A 21,640-nucleotide genomic window follows, 5' to 3' on the forward strand; every position below is an offset into this window, starting at 1 on the left:
ATGAGCCAATTTGGACAGCATGAGCAAAAATTAACTGAATCAAATTGCTGGATGAGGATGACAAAACCATTTTTGATTGTGCTGGCAAATATTGGAAGCAATGTGTCTGTCATCCACAACTTATCTGCGGCTATGACCTGCAACATTAGGACTCTTGCTGAAGCCGTACACTTTGGCTTGCATGGTGAAAACTGAGGCATACCAGGACACTTCAGCTTATGTATAAAGAAAACAATTCCTCTGGAAATGACCGCACATTTTTTTTCTGGCCTACACATGCATTCATTGCTGTTTTTACTCTGCAGAGTGACTCAATTAACTTAGAATATTGCAATTTTTTCCCCTGCACAAATGCTTCTACTTGACGCCAAATGCTTCTACATGACGCCATTCTTCAGGATATTCTTTATTTAACATATCCCTTCTTATTCATGGCCTCTTCACCAACTGGCTACATTGGGAAATTCCAGTCTTGGGATTTAGCTACTGAGCAGGAAGTGACACATGGAAGCTATGAGGTGTTTCTTTTCACCTTGGGAACACAGGAGACTCTCATAAAAGTCCATGAGGAAATGCTGTATTGTTGGATATAAGCAAGCGTGTGACTCGATACTGTGGATGTTACTGTTTTTGCAGCGGCTTTTGGGGTGTTTTTTTTTTTTTATTAATCTGGGGAATTCATTCAAACTGTATGATGTATTTTCCAAAGAACTGTCTTCATGTCTTTGGGAAGACTGTATACAGACGACTGGATGTCACACACAACTTCCTGAAATAGAAATAATTTGATAACAACAGGTGAAATAATCTTGAGGTGTCATACAGTAAGTAAAACAGCAAGTGCATTTGTATGTTCGACAACCAAATTTAACTTCAGCTCCTCCTTGTAGTTCTGGGAAGACAAATGAGTTATAATCAGATGCTTCGCACAGCTTCCAAATTTCATGCAAATAATAGGGTGACCTTGAGAGAGAGAGAGAGGATGTCAAGGCGATATCAATCACACCCCTCATTGGAGACTGCAATGAATGAGCTACTGTACTGCATTGGTCCTGCCCACCTTTGGAAGCAGAAAAAAATTATCCCCCTTGCGTATACTGATTACTGTATTTGGGAAACCTGTGACAAAAGCCTGCAGTTGAACATCTGTGGCATTTCTGCTCAATCACAATCACCTTTTTATTTTCATCAGAAGCCAGTCCATCTTGCCATGATGTGTGCACTTATTTGCATTTGAACAGTGATGTGATGCTCATGTTTTCAGAATAGCACGCCAGCAGGGTCATTCCAGAGCCGCATCACTCCCTTTACTGTGAGAGGTTTGTCATGACTTGGCCTCATCTGATCCAGATTGTTTATCTTATATTTTCATCAGCAGTCTTAAAGTGTTAGCGGTCAAATAAGCAAATTATCACTTCAAGATGGAAACTACATCAGGTTCTGCGAGACGTCCTTCAATGAAATAATGTCTAGTGGCTTCAGCCTACGTACTGCTGAAACATAATCTAATGCAAAAACAACTTGAAAACCTCATCACGTATCTTAAATCTGAACCTTTTTCCAATGAGAAAGACAGAAAGAAAGTGAAATGCCTCTCTGCCTTGTAAATGGATATCTCATTGTACATCTGCTGGTACTACTTTTGGAACAGTTTTATGCAGAAGCAAAGCAATACGACCAGTTACTGACATTTCAGGTTTTCAAAATTCCTTCCCTTAAATTAGACAGTGGCAGCTTTAAGTAGGTGGGAATGGCCTATTGGTCGATGTTAAAGCCAAACGGTATTTTTTGGCAAGTAATATCAGAATGCCATTCTTGGCGGCTACCCTATTATTAAAGTGATAGCTATTGTGGCTGAGCACTATGGCCTTGTGGAAAGAATGAGGCCTCACAATGCGGAAGCTGAGAGGTCTGGATCACACGTCACCGAGGCTTCCAGGAGCTGGCAGCTGAAGGCAAGTTCTCCCAGCTAACATTAATAGGAGCTGACAGATGGAGTCCTTGCATGACTTAGAGACCGTAATTCTTTCACTGCTTGGAATTGAATTTTACTTTAGACAAAAAATGTGTGCATGATACACATTTATTTTATCAATGGAATAAGGCAGTTGATTTTCAGTATCTGCCATTTGCCTTCTAATAACACAAGATAGGAATAAGTTGAAAACTTGACAGAGTTCAACAGTTGTAAACTTAATTTGTCAAAGATGCATATTTGCGCAGAGGAATGATGAATTCGTGCAAAAACTGGATAAACATTAACACCATAAAGACCCTGAATATAAAACAATATGGTGCCATTTAAGAGTTCAGAGTTTTCTGATATGTTGCCAAAATATGTTTACTGGATTCACTGCTACGTAATCCCCAGGGAATCTTGGACCAGTTTAGCGTTGCTGGGAAGTCTTTTGAGCAGCTCCACATTCATTCACACAGCAGGCCTTTTAGATCACAGACCTCTGACCCCATTTATTTGGTTGTTTGTGTTCACTAATCAGCCAGTAATCCACAGAAATGTCCAAATCAGTCTTTGGGTTTTCCTAATGGAGCCCTCCCTGCTCCGGTTGGCTGTCAGTGTGCTGGGGCGTGGAAGGGGTCATTGAGAGCACTCTCTGCTGGGGTAAGAGACAGAGACACTGCAGCCGTCCAGGCTCATTCAGATTTGGTACGTCCTTCTCAGAGAGAGAATGTCCAACATGGATGAAGTTATCGTAGCTTATTTGCTGTGTTGCACCATCCACTTTTATTCAACCCTCAAAGCTACAAATATGTCTTTTGAATAAACTGTGTGAAATGATTGGCCTTAGCAACCACTCTAATTGTTTTCTTTCACCTGAAACATTCTATATATTATATTATAATGCTGTAATTGGCTACATTACAGAGAATTGAATTCAGCTCAGTGGTGACTTGGCATGGTTGGTATGGAAGTAAAGGTTCTGATTGATAAAATGCATTTTGTTTTAAATTGATTCTAATGTTACATCCATCTTCCCTAGAGTATTTCTTCCCTCTCAGACAGGCTTATGGCCAGAAGCCCTAAAAACTTTCTTCTCTCCCCCCACCTCCCCCCACCTCAGCTCTCTGCTACCTCCTCTCTAGCCCGTCTGTCTTCCTCCCAGAGAGGCACCCAGGGCTAGGCCCAGGGAGCCATAAAGGGCTGGTTTGTGTTTGGTTAGTGGTGCAGAGCGCCATGTGAAAAGCTTAATTTTGAAGGTCCAGGGGGATTAAACCATGCAGGAGGCAGGAGAAAAGAAGGAGGCTGTGTGTGTGTGTGTGTGTGTGTGTGTGTGTGTGTGTGTGTGTGTGTGTGTGTGTGTGTGTGTGTGTGTGTGTGTGTGTGTGTTTTGTCATGAATTTGTGTATGTGTGTCTGGTAAGGAAGGCAGGCTGAGGTCTTGGCCCTCAGTTAAAGACAGGCATATGATTTCAATTAAGGTCCTCCACCTTTTTCTCCTCCTCCACCCCTCCTCCTCTCGTCTGTCTACCCCTCCCGGACCAAACTGTGGTTGCGGACTGAGGTACCAGAGCTGAAACTGCAGTCTTTTCCCATTCAAGCCCTTATTAATCACGGTAACTTTTAGTCAGGTTGATGAATGAAAGAGCTGCATGCTAAAGCAAACTTTCTTTTTTATGTCTTTCTTTGTGTCTTTATTTCCTTCTTTGGCATCCTGTCCTTCTTGAGCCATTAGCCATGCTTGGTTACCTTTGTAAAACAGGTCACTGAAATCAGATGGCAGCCTTAAGTTATGTGCATATAAGTAGACAATGCTGGTTCTCATAAATAGTTACTGAGTTTGGATCTCTTCTCTCGTCTTTTTTCCCCCTTTGAAGTTTTTCTTTCTCCGAGCCAGGAGGAATGCAGGCCAGATTTTGAAGAAAATGAAAGAGTAGCCATGCTCAAGAGAGAGAAATTAGGAAATAGATGATCTCTCTGTTATGTTGAGTTTCTGTTTGAGATAAAACTGATGCTGCTCATATTAACTTTAAACTGTTTTGACTACATTGGGAAAACAAGATAATGTTGCCAGGGGAATTAGGATGATAAGGCAATCCCCAGATTAACTGTCACTTTAAAACAAAACCTCTATTAAACCTAAACGTAGTCCCGACATGAAAAGGTAGAATTAATCTTTTTAATGAGACAGTTGGCTTACAGCTGATTCTTTTCGTAATAAAAGGAAACCAAGCCACCATACCTCCAGAGCAACTTGAAAGCACTTACAGGTCCTGAATGTTACCAAACTGGCATTTTTATAAAGCCAGCACCAGATGTGCTGCCTTATAAATCTGCCATCCACTCAAATCAAATATCTTTGCAACAGGCATGTGAGGAAAGAGTGTTATGAGAAAGAAAGACAAAAGGAATAGTTGGGGAGGGGGGGTTCATTTAAGCTGAAACAGAAGGCGTCACAGTCAGGAGTGTGAGGGCGAAAATGGGTAAACATGTACTTGCTGCTGACAACAGGGAAATGTACTTAAACAAGAGTTTTTTAAGGGCTACATTGGCCTTCCAGGTATGCACACACATAACTCTTCTCCTCTGGTTTCTCCCTTTTTTCCTGTTAAATTGTTTTTTCTGTACAGTAAATCTGAATCAAGGGCATAAGGATAGGTTGGTTATGAGTTGTCTAGATTGTCAAGCACATCTGTCAAATTTATGATTTGGGGCTATGTAAATAAAGTACATTTGATATCTTTTGTAGGACAATTTCCCCTCCAGTCAATAAAGCAAGACAGGAATGTTTTTTTTTCTTCTAGTCCTTATATCACCATAAATGTTAGCGTGTGATTACCTGTCCTCCTTTGCATTTTATGTTTGTACAGATTAGGAGTCATATATGTAATGTCTTTACTGTCATGTCTCTGCAGGAGCATGTAACATAATACACTCTCAGGGATTTTCCTCCACTTGCCTCCTTTATTCTCTGAACACAGACATGAGTAAGCTTGCCTGACAGTCATACAGTTATTGTACGGATTGTTATCTGCAGATTTAGCCCTTGTCTAAATATGACAAATGAATAATGGGTTCTTATTAAAACTAAAAACATGTGTTGCAACAGTGATTTGTTCTGAAGATCCTCACCCTTCCAGCTCTGGGTACAGTCTCAGGAAATGAAAGACGTAAGATGAATCGAGCTATGAAATAAAAGCGAGCTAGGTTCAAAAGGGCACTTTAAAGAAAGCAGGCTGCAAAACATTAAAATTCATCCATTACCTTTTCCTGTTCAAATGCATTCAGAAATGTTCTTTTAAAGGAAGGGTGGAGAGGGTTTGGGCAGTAGAGATAATCATTAAGTGTATGTCCCAGGCCCAAACAAACTATGCGTCTAATCCAGCACCAGGGCCCCATCTTCAGTTGACCTTTCGCTCTACCGTAGTGTGGACAGAAAGAGGGACACATTATCAGTACTATATCAATATTATTAATCACAAGATTTTAATCTCCTGAGAAGCATTTTGCTACTGCCGGATCTACAGGAAGTTTTGAAATGCTAAATCAGTAAATGCTCAGTAATATCAACGTGACTCTATAAAAATGGATCTGGGGCATCAGTGATTTTATCAAATGTCATTATTCCTTCCATATTCACAAAACATGGTTGAGCTTGAAGGGAAGAGGTTGAGGGAACCTTTGATTAAAATCACATGAGGTCCACCATCTGTGCAAATAGGGCTAAAGATAATGAGTAGGAGCTGGTTTGGCTTGTTTGGCCCTGCGGTGAGCACCAGGCTTCAGAGTGTCTGGTTTACTTGGAGAGGGAGCCACAGAGAGCTGGGTGTTTCTGACATCCTGCCCAAACAGGGTTTGGCTCTGGGAGAGAAGCTGCATTGAGCTCTGACTCCCCTGCCTGCTTCTCCGAACTTCAACCATGAATGGCTATCTGCTAGCATTATGTTCAGAGGGTTTCTGGATACATCCATCTTCACTGTCCGAGGTTTTGGGGGAGAGTAGGAAGAGGTGGTTTTAAATTTCTCGAAAGCCATCTGTCTTAACTACAGGAGGCGGTACAATGATAGAGCCGCTTTACCAATTTGTGGGCTTGTTGGTGTAGAGGAGAGGAGGACTAAAAAAGGGCTGTTTACAGAAGACCTGTGTGTTTTTGTGTGTGTGTGTGTGTGTGTGTGGTCTTAGGTGGGGGCCGAGGACAGGATGACATCCAGCAGACCCATCTGTTGAAATGACAGGGGTCCAGTCTGGAGAAGCTGTGAACCTCTACCTCCTGTGGCTAAGGCACTTTAAACTAGCCCAAAACTCACACAGTCCCACACACTGTGTGGCTCATAGTTACAACAGTCTGACTGTATCCCATCCTACTGCATTGCTTAACTTGTAAACAAGTCACTTTGTTTCAGCTATAATGTTTATAGTCTGAAGTTATGATAATGTGCAACCCTCTTTAGTCTTTCAAAACTGCTGGCTATCTCTGAAATGCAAAGCACTTCTAGAGGTGGTGACATCATTGCAAGCAGTGCAATAAAACTTTTATCTGTAAAGTTCAGTCTCTGAGACAGACGAGCCAGGCTGGCAGTAAGCGTTATCGCTGAAGTGTGCTGATAGCTGTGGTAAACACTGAGAGGCTCAGTGATGTCACTGTGGAGTGTGTGCAAAGGCATGAAAAGGGCGTTGACCTCAGCATAAACACACTGAGTGTAGGTGTCTGTGCATCTGTCCTGCATTTAGTCCAAAAGATTCTTGCAAACAGCTCCAGCAGAGCATATATGTGGAAAGAGTGTAGAAAGTCTGCTACAGCATGTCAAAACTAATAATAACTTAATCTTCTACAGTATCTCAGCTCTGTCAGCTTTTATAAACTCCTCAATCCATAGAAGAAGCAGCCAGGAAAAAAACAACATTTTCAAAAAGAAATATTTACACCACACAAGTTAATTTGTTTTGACAGAAACATCTGCAGGAAATCTAATGCAAGCTCCTTCTCAATAAGCATTGCTATTTAAGAGGGAAAAGCAGAAACAAAGTGGGAAAAGCTCTTTTTCCTTCATCTTCACCGCTGCAAAGCCTCATTTAGGAACCACTCGTTTCGCCTTTGAAGAATTATGGTTTTCTACTCAGGGCACCACTGGGCTTGTTTTCTCTTTTTACTCTCATTTCCTGAACAAAAACATAATGGTGCATACTGTAATGGATCCATTACCATTTTTTCTTCCTCCTTACATTATTAATTATTTCTCTGATGTAACATGCTCGTTCTCTTTTACCATTGTATCCATGTTTGTCTGGCTTTACAGATTTTCCAGACTATTAACAATTAATATCTTGTTATGTTTTCTGTGTGTTTTAATGTGTGTTGTTGTTTTTTTGTTTTTTTTCTTTGTAGAATTTCCGTCCTATCACCAGCGGATATGGCGGTTCCAGTCGCAAACCTTCATATACTCCTGAACCCCAGTATCCTCAGTCTCCCCAGGCTCCCCAGTATCCTCAGTCTCCCCAGGCTCCCCAGTACCCGCAGTCTCCCCAGGCTCCCCAGACTCCCCAGTACCCGCAGTCTCCCCAGGCTCCCCAGACTCCCCAGTACCCGCAGGCTCCCCAGTACCCACAGGCTCTTCAGTCCCCACAGGCACCGCAGCCCACTCACCTGAATAACGGACACTCCAGACCCAACAACGGCCACAGCTATGGATACGGGAACGGAACCGGGCACGCTCAGTACAACAACCCAGCAGGACTTTATCATAATGGCAGCAATGGAGACAGATCTCTGCCCAGCAAGATGGGAGGCCTTAGCCTCAGCGCCACACATAGGTGAGGTGATCAAAGTGTGTGCAGCAATGGAGTACAGAGAGAGTAAAATATAAACGGCACAATTTACAGTTTTGACAGGATTAGTAGATTAGTAGTTTATATTTACTGTAGAAAATGTGTGTTTAAACTGATTATTAAAAAACGCCATTGGATTGTATTTAAAAATAGTACCAAACTACAGGTGAAAATTTACAAAATACAATTTGACTTGTTTTCTGGGCTTGTTTTATGACGATTTTCTGAGTTGTCAACATCACAAAAGATCTCATTTACTGTGGTGACCACTGTCATATTAAAGAAACCCCAACTTTACAATTACTAACTTTTAAAACATCTTCATATTTTCATCTGTGAAAATCTGTAAACATGGAAGGAAGGAAAGGAAGGAAAGGAAATGATTCACATTTCCGTTGTTAAAGCATCACAGTAAGTAAGATTGTTTGTAAAAATGACAGTATATTTGGATACTTCACAGATGCATGTGTTTATGTGCTGACTCCCCTTACAGATGTAAACACAGACACGTACAGTAGATACACTTGTCTCTTGACAAATGTGCACAGATGGCCATGTTGATTGGAGAACCAATTTGTTGTGGTGCTTCCCCTCAAGCGGGTAATACACGTGTGTGTTTAGTCTCCCAGTTAACATCCTCTCCAGCATTCCCAGAGTTCCCCAGTACTCCCCCCCCCACACACACACACACACACACACACACACACACACACACACACAGTTAAACACCATTTTAACACAGCTCAATGCCCACTGTTAGTCACTTTCCCTAATTCCTTCATTACACAATTTCTCCATACTTTCCTGTCTTTCTTTCTTCCTGTCTTTTACTCAGTCTCACTTTCACCAGCTCAGGCTTTCTCTCTCACAGACACTCACACAAAATCAGTTGCGCACACACACACACACACACGTACACTCAGACTGCGGTGAAGTGCAGTGGAAGAGAGTCTGGAGACAAACATGCAGTAAAGTGTGTCAGGATTTGAACACATCTGTCAGCAGCCCTGCTCATCTCCCAGAGGTTTGAATGAATGTATCAAATGAACGGGATCCATCCTGTTAGCTTTGGGAATAACTTGATGGATGAATGAACATGCAGATCCATAACACAAAGCTATGTTATGATGATTAAGACATCATGCCTGTGGAATCACATGTAGAGTCTAATGTATACACCTCTGTTTGTCAAGTTTTAATTTTTTTTTCTTCCTTTGGTGGTCTGGCAACTGTCATCTGTTCTTTCATCTTATTTGTTTAGGCTACTTCAGCTCCTTTTCATTCCTCCCTTGGTCAAACAAAATCACTTTAGGACAGCCCCTGATAAAAGACAAAAACACAGTGGCCATATGTGATACCAAAAAAAGGACAAAACCCAAATTACCACACTGTTAGCACATTTACTTGTATTCAGAACATTAGCTCCTTCGTTGCCTTGACTGATGATTAAAATAAAATTGATGTTTTTGTCATCTGTCACCTAATCCTTATTGAATTAGATTGCAGTAGAATAATACTGTATCTGCCCTCCCCTTGTCTCCTTCAGCCCAGAGCCTCCCACACAATCCCCTACAGGCCGTAATGGTTTTGACCCCCAGTCAGACGTCTACAAGATGCTGCAGGACTACGAGGAGCCCGTCTCTGCACCCAAACAGTCCGGCTCCTTCAAATACCTCCAGGGAATCCTGGAGGCTGAGGATGGAGGTAGGAATAAATGTTTAAATGTGTGGAGAGAGAAAAAAGCATGTGCACTGCAACCTACATTTTTAGAGTTGTGCTACTTTTCCCAGAAGGAAGAGTTGACAATATTACACTAATTGACCTGATTGTGAAAGCAGAAGATTACAAGGAAATACATTAGCTTTAGAGCTGCAACTAACGATTACTTTCATTCAATTCATCTGCCAGTTATATTTCTCAGTTAATCAATTAAACATTTCATCTATGAAATGTCAGAATGTCGAAATGACTAACACAATTTCCCAAAGTCCAGGCTGAAAATACCGTTTGCTCTATTGGCCAACCAACAGTCCAAACACTAAATGTTTTTTTAAATAGAAGATATAAAAAACAGCAAATATTCACGTTTTAGAAGCTGGAAGCTGTTAATCGTTGGCATTTTTGCTTATAGAATTACTTTAAAATGAGTTACTGGATTTTGAAAATATTAGTTTTTTCTCAATACATAGCTATACCACCATATTCTTTTTGATGAGATTCAGAGGGATGGGCTAGGCTGCATCTTGTTACTGATTCATGTGGGTATGCCTTTCATGCCCTTCATGTGTGTGCATCTATGCAATTCTCACACAACCATTTTCTAAACTCATGTTTTACAAATACGGTGGATGTTTCTGAGTAAATAAATCCTCCTATGATTCCAGCCGGAGGAACATCTTGCCTCGCTCAGGCAGCTCCTCTCTCACTGTTTGTAGCAGCTCTGTCTTACTGGCATAGTTTTCCTTTTATAGAAAGACACAGACAGCGAGGTTAGGGGATAGAGAGGAAGAGTGAGAGAGAGAGAGATAGAGAGAGAGAGAGAGCATGAAAGAACGAAAGAAAAAACAAGAGACGGAGGGAGCAGGAGACAGATGAAGTGCTTTAAATAGCTCACACACGGATGAACAGGGGAGAAACGTTTTGGTTTGGCAGTTTACTGCAAAAACAACTCCACAAAGGACAATAAAGTGAGAAATATGGTTTTCCTGTTTGCCTTCTGACCGCTCAGCATTCCAGCTTTGAGGAGGACTCACGTGATGCTGACAGCAGCAGAGGAGGGCTCTGAACTGCAAAAAAAACAAAAACAATCAGATTCTGTGTTTGCCACCAAAGCAGGGTAAAAGTTGTGAAAGTCGTAGTTATAAGCCAAGTGTTGGTATGGTAAAGCGGAAATAGCCTGGACCTCAGAGAAGTGGGCTTGTGACCTGTTAGCACGGATTGATGAATGTTTTTCTGAGCCTCAGCAGCTAACACTGAGGGGTCCTTGAGAAAAGTCCCTTAATCCTCATTACTTAGTGGAGTGTTACCAGCTGTGAATGTATGAATGTCCTGCCGCGTGTATGCATGTATGCTCAGTAAACTTTTCCATAGGTAAATAATGGTTTTAATATATGTATTGTGTCATAAAGTCTTAATGTAGCTCTTAATTCTCAGTTAAATTGGAGAACCCCCCTCTAAAGATTTACACTGAGAGAGTTAACATCCTATGTTAACATTGTTTTCATCAAAAGTCAATATATAATGAACACTGGACTGGAATGATAAACTACTATTGGTAAACGATATCATTATCTTCGGCCAAAACAAACCCATTCAGGTAGAAAAGCCTCATATTTTGGAATAAATCAACCCATAGAATAATATAATAATTAATAATATATGTATAATTATCTCAGGGCAAGAGTAGAAACTTTTCCGCTCACTTATCACATCTCTGGGTCTACCTTTGATGTGAGAGCCGACCGGATAATCCACAGCAATATACAACAATATAGCCAGAATATACGGTTTCCTTTATTTTGCACTCAAAGCAATTAGAGAGAGGGAGAGCAAAAGAAAGAGAGAGATTCTAATGACAGACAAAGGGGGTTGGAGGCAGAGAGACACCGCTGATGGATTAAAGAGATTTAAAAGGGACACTCTTTTTGTCTGCTGTCAGTGGTCTTTCAGCTTGGGAGACTGACAGGTTGATTGACAGGCTAAGCCCTCGATGAAACCGGGAGACACCCCAGGTTGACATTGGGATCATTTCAAAAGCTACCTGTCGCTCTGTTGATGTTTGGTGCTGTCATTTAATCTGTGTGAGAGTGCGGAATCCTGCCACATGTGTTGCTGTCTGTCCCTGTCTGTTATTGTTTTTAGAAGCCCAATAAAGAAGAAACAAGTCAAATTAACAATTAAACACGTTTGACAGTCAGGCTAAAGTCAAATCATCCTGTTTTCGAATGCATACCTTGCTGTCAGGCTTTTAAATCACAGTAGTTGGTCCCCTTTTGATGGTGAAAGCCCCTGCAGAGGCCATGTTGACTTTCAGGGGCTTTTAAAGTTAAAGCAAACAAGAGTGTCAGTTTACCCAGAATTCCTCGGACTCTGCCATAATTGGAGAATGTGGATGGAAAAGGGGGGGGGGAGGAGTGAAAGGCAAAATAATGGTGTTAAATTGGGGTGTTTGAAGCAATATTACATAAGGTTGATATTGTACCAATATGAGGGTCTGTTTTAACTTTTTTCCAGAAACATGTTAAAGTATTACTCAGTTAAATGCTAACAAATGAGCCTTTTAAGCAGAACAGTTTTTGTATGTTTAAAATAAATGCAAAGACATTTAAATAGTTTACTATTGAATGTGAAGACTTGGGCTTGCTTGTTGCCGATGAGATTTTATTATTCCCATACTTACTAATGAGGTGAATTTAAGGTGACAACTTTATGGGGGAGTGTTTCTCTAACAGAAAAAGAAATAAACAAAATCCCAGTGACCTCTCTGAAACCTCATCCATTCCTTGAACTCCAAGGTTATTTGTATGGAAAATCCTAAAAAAATATCACATTTTCTCCCGGGGTTATTTTTTCAGCGGATATTTCATCACAACAGTGATGAATGATGGCTGCAAAACCCATTTTTAGTACATGGAAAGTGTTCAGGTGGGAAGCAGGCTGTGTTCTTTCTCAGAATAAGACATTAGCATACTAAGACATCCATCAGCATCACTGCTGTATAGAGAAGGACATTATTTACTTTCTAAATCCAATTATTGATTGCCTCCTGGATTACACAGTACCATGTAAACTCGGAATGTTCACATCCAGTAATATTTGTCATTTCCTTTGCCTCAAAAGTTATATGAGATGTTAAATTAATCCATCCCAGTGGACCAACTTGGATTTGATTTGAACAACGTGATTAGAGTTATCTGTATTTGTGACCACTAACTCAGATTGGTAAAGATCACACATCACATCAGTCACGTCCCCCGTCAAACACACTGCAGAGCAATTCAATTCTGGATGTGTTTCAAGGAATAGGAAAGGGAGCATTCCAGTCAGATTGTTATTCCACAGGGATCAAGATCAAGATTTAAAGCCCAACCAAGATTTGGAGTCCAGTGGGGGTAAACATGTGATGCCAGTGGTGAGGGGCTTAACCCTTCGACCGTCTGTCGGAACAGGAGCATTGCTCTTTTGACAGCACTATAGACTAGCAACCATTATAGTTTTTGTTTAATATTCTTTCATTTGCTTACTCTACTAAATACGCCCATTATTAGCTCCCATTGCCCAAAGTGAAGTCATTGTGTTATTTGTCTGAACTACAGTGAAAAAACGTTCAAGTTTGACAGTGGTAGCAATAAACAAAAGCAAAAAGAAATCCTTAGTTTTACTTCATAATAAGTCTTAAATGACTTATCAGATTTGTCATTGAATCATTTTTCTTGTCAATGTCAGCACTTTGTCAGCATAATGTCAGCATGTTTTCTAACTTTCTTTTCCCAGTCAGAGAGGCCCCAGAGATAAAATGTTTGTCTTTCCGACACATTTAAGCTGAACATTGTGCCCATTTTTCAATGATCTCATGTCATAGTCATGATAAAACCCTTTTTAAACCTCTTTGGGAGATACAACCCTAAAGTATGTCAGGAAAAAATCAAGGTTGTTATTTTAGTTTTTTTTACTTGCTGTCTAAACTGATATTATTACAGTTGTTTATTTATCTTCCGACACTGTGATTCCCTTTTGCCTTAAGTTCCCTGAGGTTTCACACTCTGCCCCTGACAGGTTTGAGTTAGGATGGGGGCAGTTTTACAGTATGTCTGGTTGATATTAGTCACAGTGTAATACACACATTGTGCCGTGAATGTTACATGGGGTGAGATATGTGATCGGCCAACTTGTCACTGTCTGTCAAATAAAATATGGTGTCTGTCTGCTTTTGGCAACAAATAATATGGGGCCTAAGTAGTCTGGCTATTTAAAAATATAGAAGTAAGACTAAACAAGCACGCATTCATTCGTATCTATTCCTGACTGTGGTCTGAAGACTTTTATAAGTCAACCTTCCCCTTTGTGAGAAAGTCATGAGAGTGCTGCACATAAAAGCTTTTCCATTAAAGTTCATCATTAGGTAATTGAGACATTAATCCCAGGAATAACATACCCAGCTCATGTCAGCTCTTAAACATACCATGGAGCAGTCGGAGGCTAACTGTTCCTGAGGGATGGAAAGTGCTCTGAGTCAGGTGCCAGTTGCGAGGTAATTAGACTGTGGTTAGTGGCAGCGATAGGTGGCCTCTGCTGGCACATCATCAGTAAATGGACGTCATAGTGCAGTTCACGGCTGTGCCCCACTGATCTACAATGGTGCACTTGTAACCACTGGAGTGGCTCCAGATAGCCAGTATTAAGTATGCCCCTTTCAAGCATTCCAGTCAGGCATAACTAAAACTTTTTGGATTGGATTTCATCGCTTTTATTTAAAAAATGTTATCCGTGGGAAGGCGGCAACCCTTATCTACCACCAGGCTTACCAGCCTCAATCGCTTATTATAGGTTATTTTTAAAATAGTCTTTTGTTGGTGGAATTGTAGCATTATTGTAACAATATACTATTGGTGTAGCTGGCTGAGTTGGTGTTTTTAGTACATGTGTTTTGTGTAGAACTTTATTCTCAACAGCTTATTGTAGCTAAATATATTTGCGAGATATGTGTTCAATGTGAAAGAAAATCCCCTCGAGGTGTTGTAATTTTCATTTTAGCAGATATTTACATTTAACAAAGACGATGCGTCGAACTGTTCTTTCTATTAAGTTGACGTCATCGTAACTCCCCTTGTGTCGTTCACAGGTTTTGTGTGATTGTAGCATATTGGTGTGTGTTAAAGATTGACTCTGTAATATTGGATGTTTTCTGTGCCGGGTGTCTAGGTTGACTGATGAATTCCTACAAGGAAATTCCTCTCTCCAGACTCTTGAATGGAGCACACAGGATGGAGCGAGAGACACAAGAGGTCAAAGACAGGGGGAGGCGTACAAAAGAGAGAACAACTAAAAGAAATGCAGTGGCTTTGTGAGAGTAAGCACAGACGAAGAAAGTTGAGGACAGGGAGTACCTTCTTTTGAGTTAACAAAGAAATGTCACTTCAATGAATCATTATTACATTCATTTGGAGACCACCATTAGTTTTGATGGCCTACAGTATTTTGCCCTTGGATTTTTACATAGCATGCCACTGGGTTGTATTTCATGATATCTGAAAGTGAAATCATAAAATCACTTGTCAGACAAACCTATTAGAGGGGCTGAGGAAGAGGACAAGTGGCATCATCCTGTTTGTGAAAGCAGGCAACAAGGGAAATGGGATCTTCACTTACAGAACACGCCCGATAACCATGCCATGATTGTTGGCAGGAGATGGAATACCATTTTTCTTAAGCATGATACAGAATTGTAAGCAGAGTAATAGTAATAAAAACAACAATAGAAGTTGTGTGAAGTACAGTGTTTACTGCTGAAGCAAAACCAGCTTGAACATGCTTGAAGGTTATTGTATTGCCTCAAGTGGTTGCTAGGACCTTTTGTAAATGATTTACTGTTAGGGTGTCACTTGATAATCTCATTGTGTCCCATTAGGTTGCTAGAGTGTTACTAGGTGACCATTGTTATCATGGTGTTTGGCAGGGTGTTCATAGTTGCTAGTGCTGCTATGATTGTAAAGGCATTTTCAGGTGGTTTCAGAGGATGTTCTGCAAGGTCACTAAGGCGTATATATTAGGGCTGTGTATTTGCAAGAATCTGGCGTTACAATACGTATCACGATACATGGGTCACGATTCAATATATTGCAATATATTTCTATACTGTGCGTAAGGCGATGTATTGGGATTTTTTTAAAGTATAATTTTAGAAAAACTAATATTTAAAAAAAGACATGATGTTCATAAAAGTCAAAGAAGTTTACTTTAGGTAAACAATTCAGTACACAGAAAATCAAATTTGTATATGCTAAAGTAGGCCAAAGTTCAGCCATAGCTACGTTGTTAGCTTCTAGCAAAATGTCAGGCACTGCTAGGCGCTGTTAGGCAAGGACAATAGTGGTTTTTGAACGTTTAAAAACATTTTTTAATTTAAATAAAAATCAATATTGCCTTTTTGAAAGTCTATACAGTATTGCAAAATAAAATATCGCGATACTCAAGTTTATAGACTTTTTTTCTTACACCCCTAGTATGTATATATGTGTGTGTGTGTATATATATATATATATATATATATATATGCTTGGATATGTTCAAATAATGTCAGCATCTGGAATTCTGTTGCACATTTTTATAGTATGCTTACAGTATTTGTAAGATCTGCCCTATGAATGGTTTATGGTGCAGTTTCCAAATATGCTGTATGTAATGTGGTTGTTGTTATTTTTCAGGTGTGTCCCCAACAGACAGAATGAGAAACCTAAAGTCTCCAATCAGGTCTCCAATCCCCAAACTGGGAAGCCCCATCCCCAGCCCCATGTCTGGTCTTCAGAAGCTACCCCAGTGCACACGCTGCTGTAATGGCATTGTGTAAGTATTGTACAGATCCTGGTTTCCTTTTTTAATAAAAACTAAGTAGTGGACCATGTCAAATCATAGTACATATAAATAGTATGTGATTATCTCTTGGCATTTTTTGGCTTTTAAGTGTAAAAACCACTCAATACATCCAAAATGTTTATTTTACCTTGTATAAACGCATGAATTTGCTTTTCATTTCAACACCAAGGTATAGTTTTTTTCAATTTGAGGTATGATATATCACAACATAAAATGTAATGGTTTTTCTAATTATAATTGCTGTGGTCTACAATTACAGACGACTGAAGATGCAGTGAATAAGTACATACAAATATGAATGATTTATTATCAGATTTCCTGTTAAAACTATTTTAATTACCATCTGGAAATTACACGTCTCTGTCTGGTTTTGTCCCGCCTCCTGTGGTCATAAAGTTTAAAAGTTGAACAACGTGAGGTGAGGGAAGGTTCTTCCCTGACTCTGAAACAAAGAGGTTAACTCGTGCAAGTCTACCTGCACCAGCACGCCTTTCACAAGTCCTCAGGAAAGCCTATTCCCATTTATCATTTTAATGATTAAACCATCCTCCACACCATATCCCACACACATGCACATAGGTGCATATACACAAACCTAAACTAAACATTAGGCGCAAGAACATGCGCACACACAGACACACACACACACACACACACACACACACACACACACACCTTTCTGCCAAAGTAACCACATGCACCGTAATCCCCCCCTTGCCCCCCCCTCTATAAAAGCAGCTGCAGGTAAGCAGTGATGTCATCAGCTTACTTTCCTCATTAACAAGAGGGCATTGTAGGAAAAAGAAGAAGAAAAGAGGGTATTGTAGGAGCTTGCAGGCCACAATATGGCTGTTATGACCTGGGAGCATTTTGCAGTGTCAAGAGTTTATCCTGCAAGTCATGTGGTTTGATGGGAAGGCGGTTTAAAAAAGAAACAGGCTTATGACTGAATGGTCGTTGGCCCAAATCCCCAGTCTAGAAAGGAAAATCTTATTGGGAACAGTGAATGAACAACGCCCTGAACAACTGCCGTCCCTGTGTGACTGAGTGAAGCAGTGAACTTTCAAATGCACCAGTGGTGATCAGAAGCCAGCAGACTATACATGCACTATTCAGCTCCCAGGTGGGATTGTGTGTGTGTGTGTGTGTGTGTGTGTGTGTGTGTGTGTGTGTGTGTGTGTGTGTGTGTGTGTGTGTGCGTGTGCGCCTGTGACTTTCCACCTATAACTCCTCTTAGAAAGGGTTCTTTGAAGCTTCCCTGAAATATGACATATGATTATTGCTGATTAGCATAGATAATGGAAGGTTCAATAAACAACTGTGAGTCACTCATTAGTGATGTACTGTATCACACTTACTTCCTTTAAAAGTGTTCTGCTGAATGTGTTGTCCTCTGCAATGATGGCACCTCCCTAAAAACTGCTTGCAGTTATCCTTTTAAGGCAGTTTGGGTGTCATTGCATAATTTTCCAATCATGCATTTCCATCCTTCTCAGCAGTACAACCCTATAGTGTTATAGTGTATAGTGCACTCTGTTTTTTTGCATACAGGAAACATTTAGAGTTAACTATATTTGGTCTTTTTTTCCCCTTACACTACATATAAGGCTGTGTTCTTCCTGTAAAAACAAATTCTGGTTTTTGACTCAGACTCTGTTTTACTCTCAGCATACTTAGGCTGGACATGAGATTAAGATTAAGAAGAGGAACGCTGTCACTCAATAGTATTAAAAGGATTATTCAAAACCATGATATGGCTTAAAATGTATTTATTTTAAGCTAAAGTATCATTGTCAAAAAGAGATTGATAAGCATCACTTAAATCTTTAAAATTTGAAATACAAACAACTCAAGCAATATATGCTTATCTGTCAAAAGCATTATACTTGATTAATCTATGTGAAATAATAATTGGAAAAGTGTCGTACAGCACATTGAGAAACCTAGTTAAATCTTTAAGTATTTAGATCACGGTCAACGGCAAGCAAAACTCTTTAGGCTAAGCAGTGGCTGGGAAAGGCTAAATACATATATAACATTACTGGACTAATTTACACTAGCGCCAAACCAGTCTGTTTCATGTTTATCTTGCTGGATTATTTTTCATGTTACAGTCATTTTCTGCTGCATCTCTTGTCTTTTCTTAATGTGTTAAAGCCTTCATAAGTGTAACATTCTCTATCCCCCTTCATCTCCCCATCCAGTGGCACCATTGTGAAGGCCCGGGACAAGCTCTACCACCCTGAATGCTTCATTTGCGATGACTGCGGCGTCAACCTTAAGCAGAGAGGCTACTTCTTCATCGAGGACAGTCTGTACTGTGAGACCCACGCCAAGGCACGCGTCCAGCCCCCAGAGGGCTACGACGTTGTTGCCGTTTACCCCAACTCCAAGGTGGAACTAGTCTGAGATGGAGATGGAGATGGCTAAACTGTAAAATAACTGGGAAACTAAAATCCGGGAGACTGGGGCTACTGAGTATCAGAGCCTACATTTATCAGGCTCTGTCAAGCAGGAATGCCGATCTTGGATTCAGTTTTGCCTTTGGGAGAGTCCTATTAAATGTATGTTTCAGTGATCCAAGATCAGCATTTCTACACTGACACTCTTGATGAATGCTATGTATTATTGAGCATTGAAATATGTTGACAGAATAAGCCTTGGATCTGATGAGAATCCCAAAACTCAAACCCATTAAAAAAAAAGTTGACGTGTATGTCCCAACCCGACAGCCCTCATCTCTCAATCGGTGTTTACATTAAAATCTACATGCATATTCAGAAAAGATGTTCATATCCACATCACAAGCACACCATATTACCAGAATAACCAGAAACAACAAATGCACAGAGGGCAGAAGTCTGCAGATAATGAGATGTTCATGCAGTTTGAAATTTCTACACCAGTATACTCTAACAATCAGCACAAGTTTATTACCAGCAAAATATTAACTCACTTATTATAAAATAGCCTTAAAATATCGACACTACTGTGTGTGTTATATGGGTCATCACAATTTAATTTTGAGTTGATTGAAGCCTTTGCTGAGATGAAATGTGCAGAGGAGTTGGTGGTTTTTCTGCCTTCTGACTAATTTTGGATTTAGGTTTTATAATGACAGTTTCCCATGCTACACAGCACACTACAAAATGTCAAAAAGTCTGTGTTTTGCAAAGACATTTAAGATATATTGAGCTTCAGTTAAGGTGTTTAAAGGTTTAATTGTCTTTATTTTATTATACTCCTGTTGAGAATGTACTTTTGCATTTTGTAACATACATCTATGCAGTTTATTTTTCAGACTTTCTATGTTACAAAACTGGGGAACTGGGAATCTGTTTGATGGTCACTTTTTTCTGCTTACTTTTCAGTCATGTGAAACAATGAGCAATAATTCATTATAAGCAAATATTTACAAGTAAAATTGTGAGTGTCTGGAATGTGTTTCAGTATGCTTTGATGAAGGAGTTTACCTGTCGTTAAAATTTGGTAGTTATACTAAATGCCTCAATATTCAGCTATCCAAGCACCACCACCCTCTAACATGTAAATAAAACCCTGCAGGAGACATCCTCAGAGTTCTGTGAGGAAGTTGAAAGAATTTCTCCCAGATGGGATCACAACAACCTCAATTTATAAACATCAAATTGCAAGAAATTAGACTTTAATGATGAAGTAACTTAGCCTAATGTAGTGCTTGCATGCCTGCATTGATGACATTTTGAGCAAGCATGACACACATTCACAGAAGATTGTAACTTAAGTACTGTCAAGCACCTGACTGAGAGAGGAATTTCAACTCACTGAATTTCAACTCACAGTTCACTGGGTCTGTTTATTAAAAACACTCCCTTTTGACACCAAGATGCTCTCCACCTCTCGTGACAACTTTTTTAAATAGTCATGTTTGAGAATGGAGACACGGCCATTGAAAACTGTCCACGGCCTACAACATGTGGGAGTAATATTCACCTTGTTTAGTTTTTTGGACCCACGACAAAGATGCATGACAGCCCCTCTTCGGAAGAGAGAAAAACACAGTTGGAAAGTTTGAAATATGCATACTTGTATTCCCTTCCTACTATGAACTCAAATTTCTGCTAACAGCCAATGCAAATGAAATATACTCCCAACATTTCCTCGGAGAGGGGAAACAAGGGAGGGACGGAGATGAGAAAGAGAAATGAGAGGTCAGCATGGATTTTCTTTTATTGACAGAAATTCTCCCTGTAAGAAGAAAGAAGCGTGTCATTATGACTTCAATATGTGGCCATCAGTCTTGGCTTATTGTGAATAGTGAAGTAAACTGGGTGGAGAAGAGTGAACTTATTCTTAATTTTAGAAATGTTTCTAACAAAACTACTTTTTTTTTTATTTGAAATGAGAAAACAAATTTTGCAGCGCTCATGTCTGTCTCTTTATGTTTTTCTAGATGTCAACAGTGATGTGTAGCTGCTGGTATGCCATCAATACTAGTTATCTTGTACATTATGTGAAAATTATATTGCTACCACATTGTTTCTTTGGTATTGTACATATTTGTTTGATTGTAATTGCTTTAACATACAGTGCGTAACATGTCACTCACATGCCTTTTGCATACCCAGTGTCTTTAAGTGATTTCTTTGACACAAGTCCTCTTCTTGTGTTTAACTTATTGTTTTACCAACACATGGTTTTTGTTCTGGAGCTTCTCTTCTCTTCTTTTCAAGGATCTAAATAAAATGAGAAGTGCATTACCATGACATGATCGTTTACATTCTTCACTGGTCTTAACTGCAGGATTATCCACAAAAATGTCATGAGCTTCACTGAAAAACACAAAGGATTCAGTTTATTTTGTAATGGCAGTTTTTCCATAACATTACATTGTAAGACCACCAGGCTGTAATATGCGTGTGTTGCAACCTACAGTGGTGTGAAAAAGTGTTTGCCCCCTTCCTCATTTCCTGTTCCTTTGCATGTGTGTCACACTTAAGTGTTTCGGAACATCAAACCAATTTAAACAAAAGTCAAGGACAACACAAGTAAACACAAAATGCAATTTGTAAATGAAGGTGTTTATTATTAAAGGAGAAAAAAAATCCAAACCATCATGGCCCTGTGTGAAAAAGTGATTGCCCCCCTTGTTAAAACATACTATAACTGTGGTTGTCCACACCTGAGTTCAATTTCTCTAGCCACACCCAGGCCTGATTATTGCCACACCTGTTCACAATCAAGGCATCACTTAAATAGGAGCTGCTTGACACAGTAAGGTCCACCA

General features: G+C 39.9%; 1 protein-coding gene across 1 annotated transcript in view; it reads left to right on the forward strand.

Annotated features, from left to right (window-relative positions):
- The window catches only part of pdlim4 (PDZ and LIM domain 4), a 47,787-nt gene extending 26,668 nt beyond the window's left edge, over window positions 1-21,119 (forward strand). Inside the window, exons 4-7 of the mRNA XM_028594995.1 lie at window positions 7,343-7,767; window positions 9,329-9,486; window positions 16,206-16,344; window positions 18,579-21,119. Of these exons, the coding sequence (XP_028450796.1) occupies window positions 7,343-7,767; window positions 9,329-9,486; window positions 16,206-16,344; window positions 18,579-18,783 (927 nt within the window). The 3' untranslated portion in view covers window positions 18,784-21,119. The remainder of the gene's footprint in view (window positions 1-7,342; window positions 7,768-9,328; window positions 9,487-16,205; window positions 16,345-18,578) is intronic.
- The last annotated feature ends 521 nt before the right edge of the window (window positions 21,120-21,640 follow it).

The sequence above is a fragment of the Perca flavescens genome, chromosome 13, assembly GCF_004354835.1.
Source record: "Perca flavescens isolate YP-PL-M2 chromosome 13, PFLA_1.0, whole genome shotgun sequence".
NCBI lineage: Eukaryota > Metazoa > Chordata > Actinopteri > Perciformes > Percidae > Perca > Perca flavescens.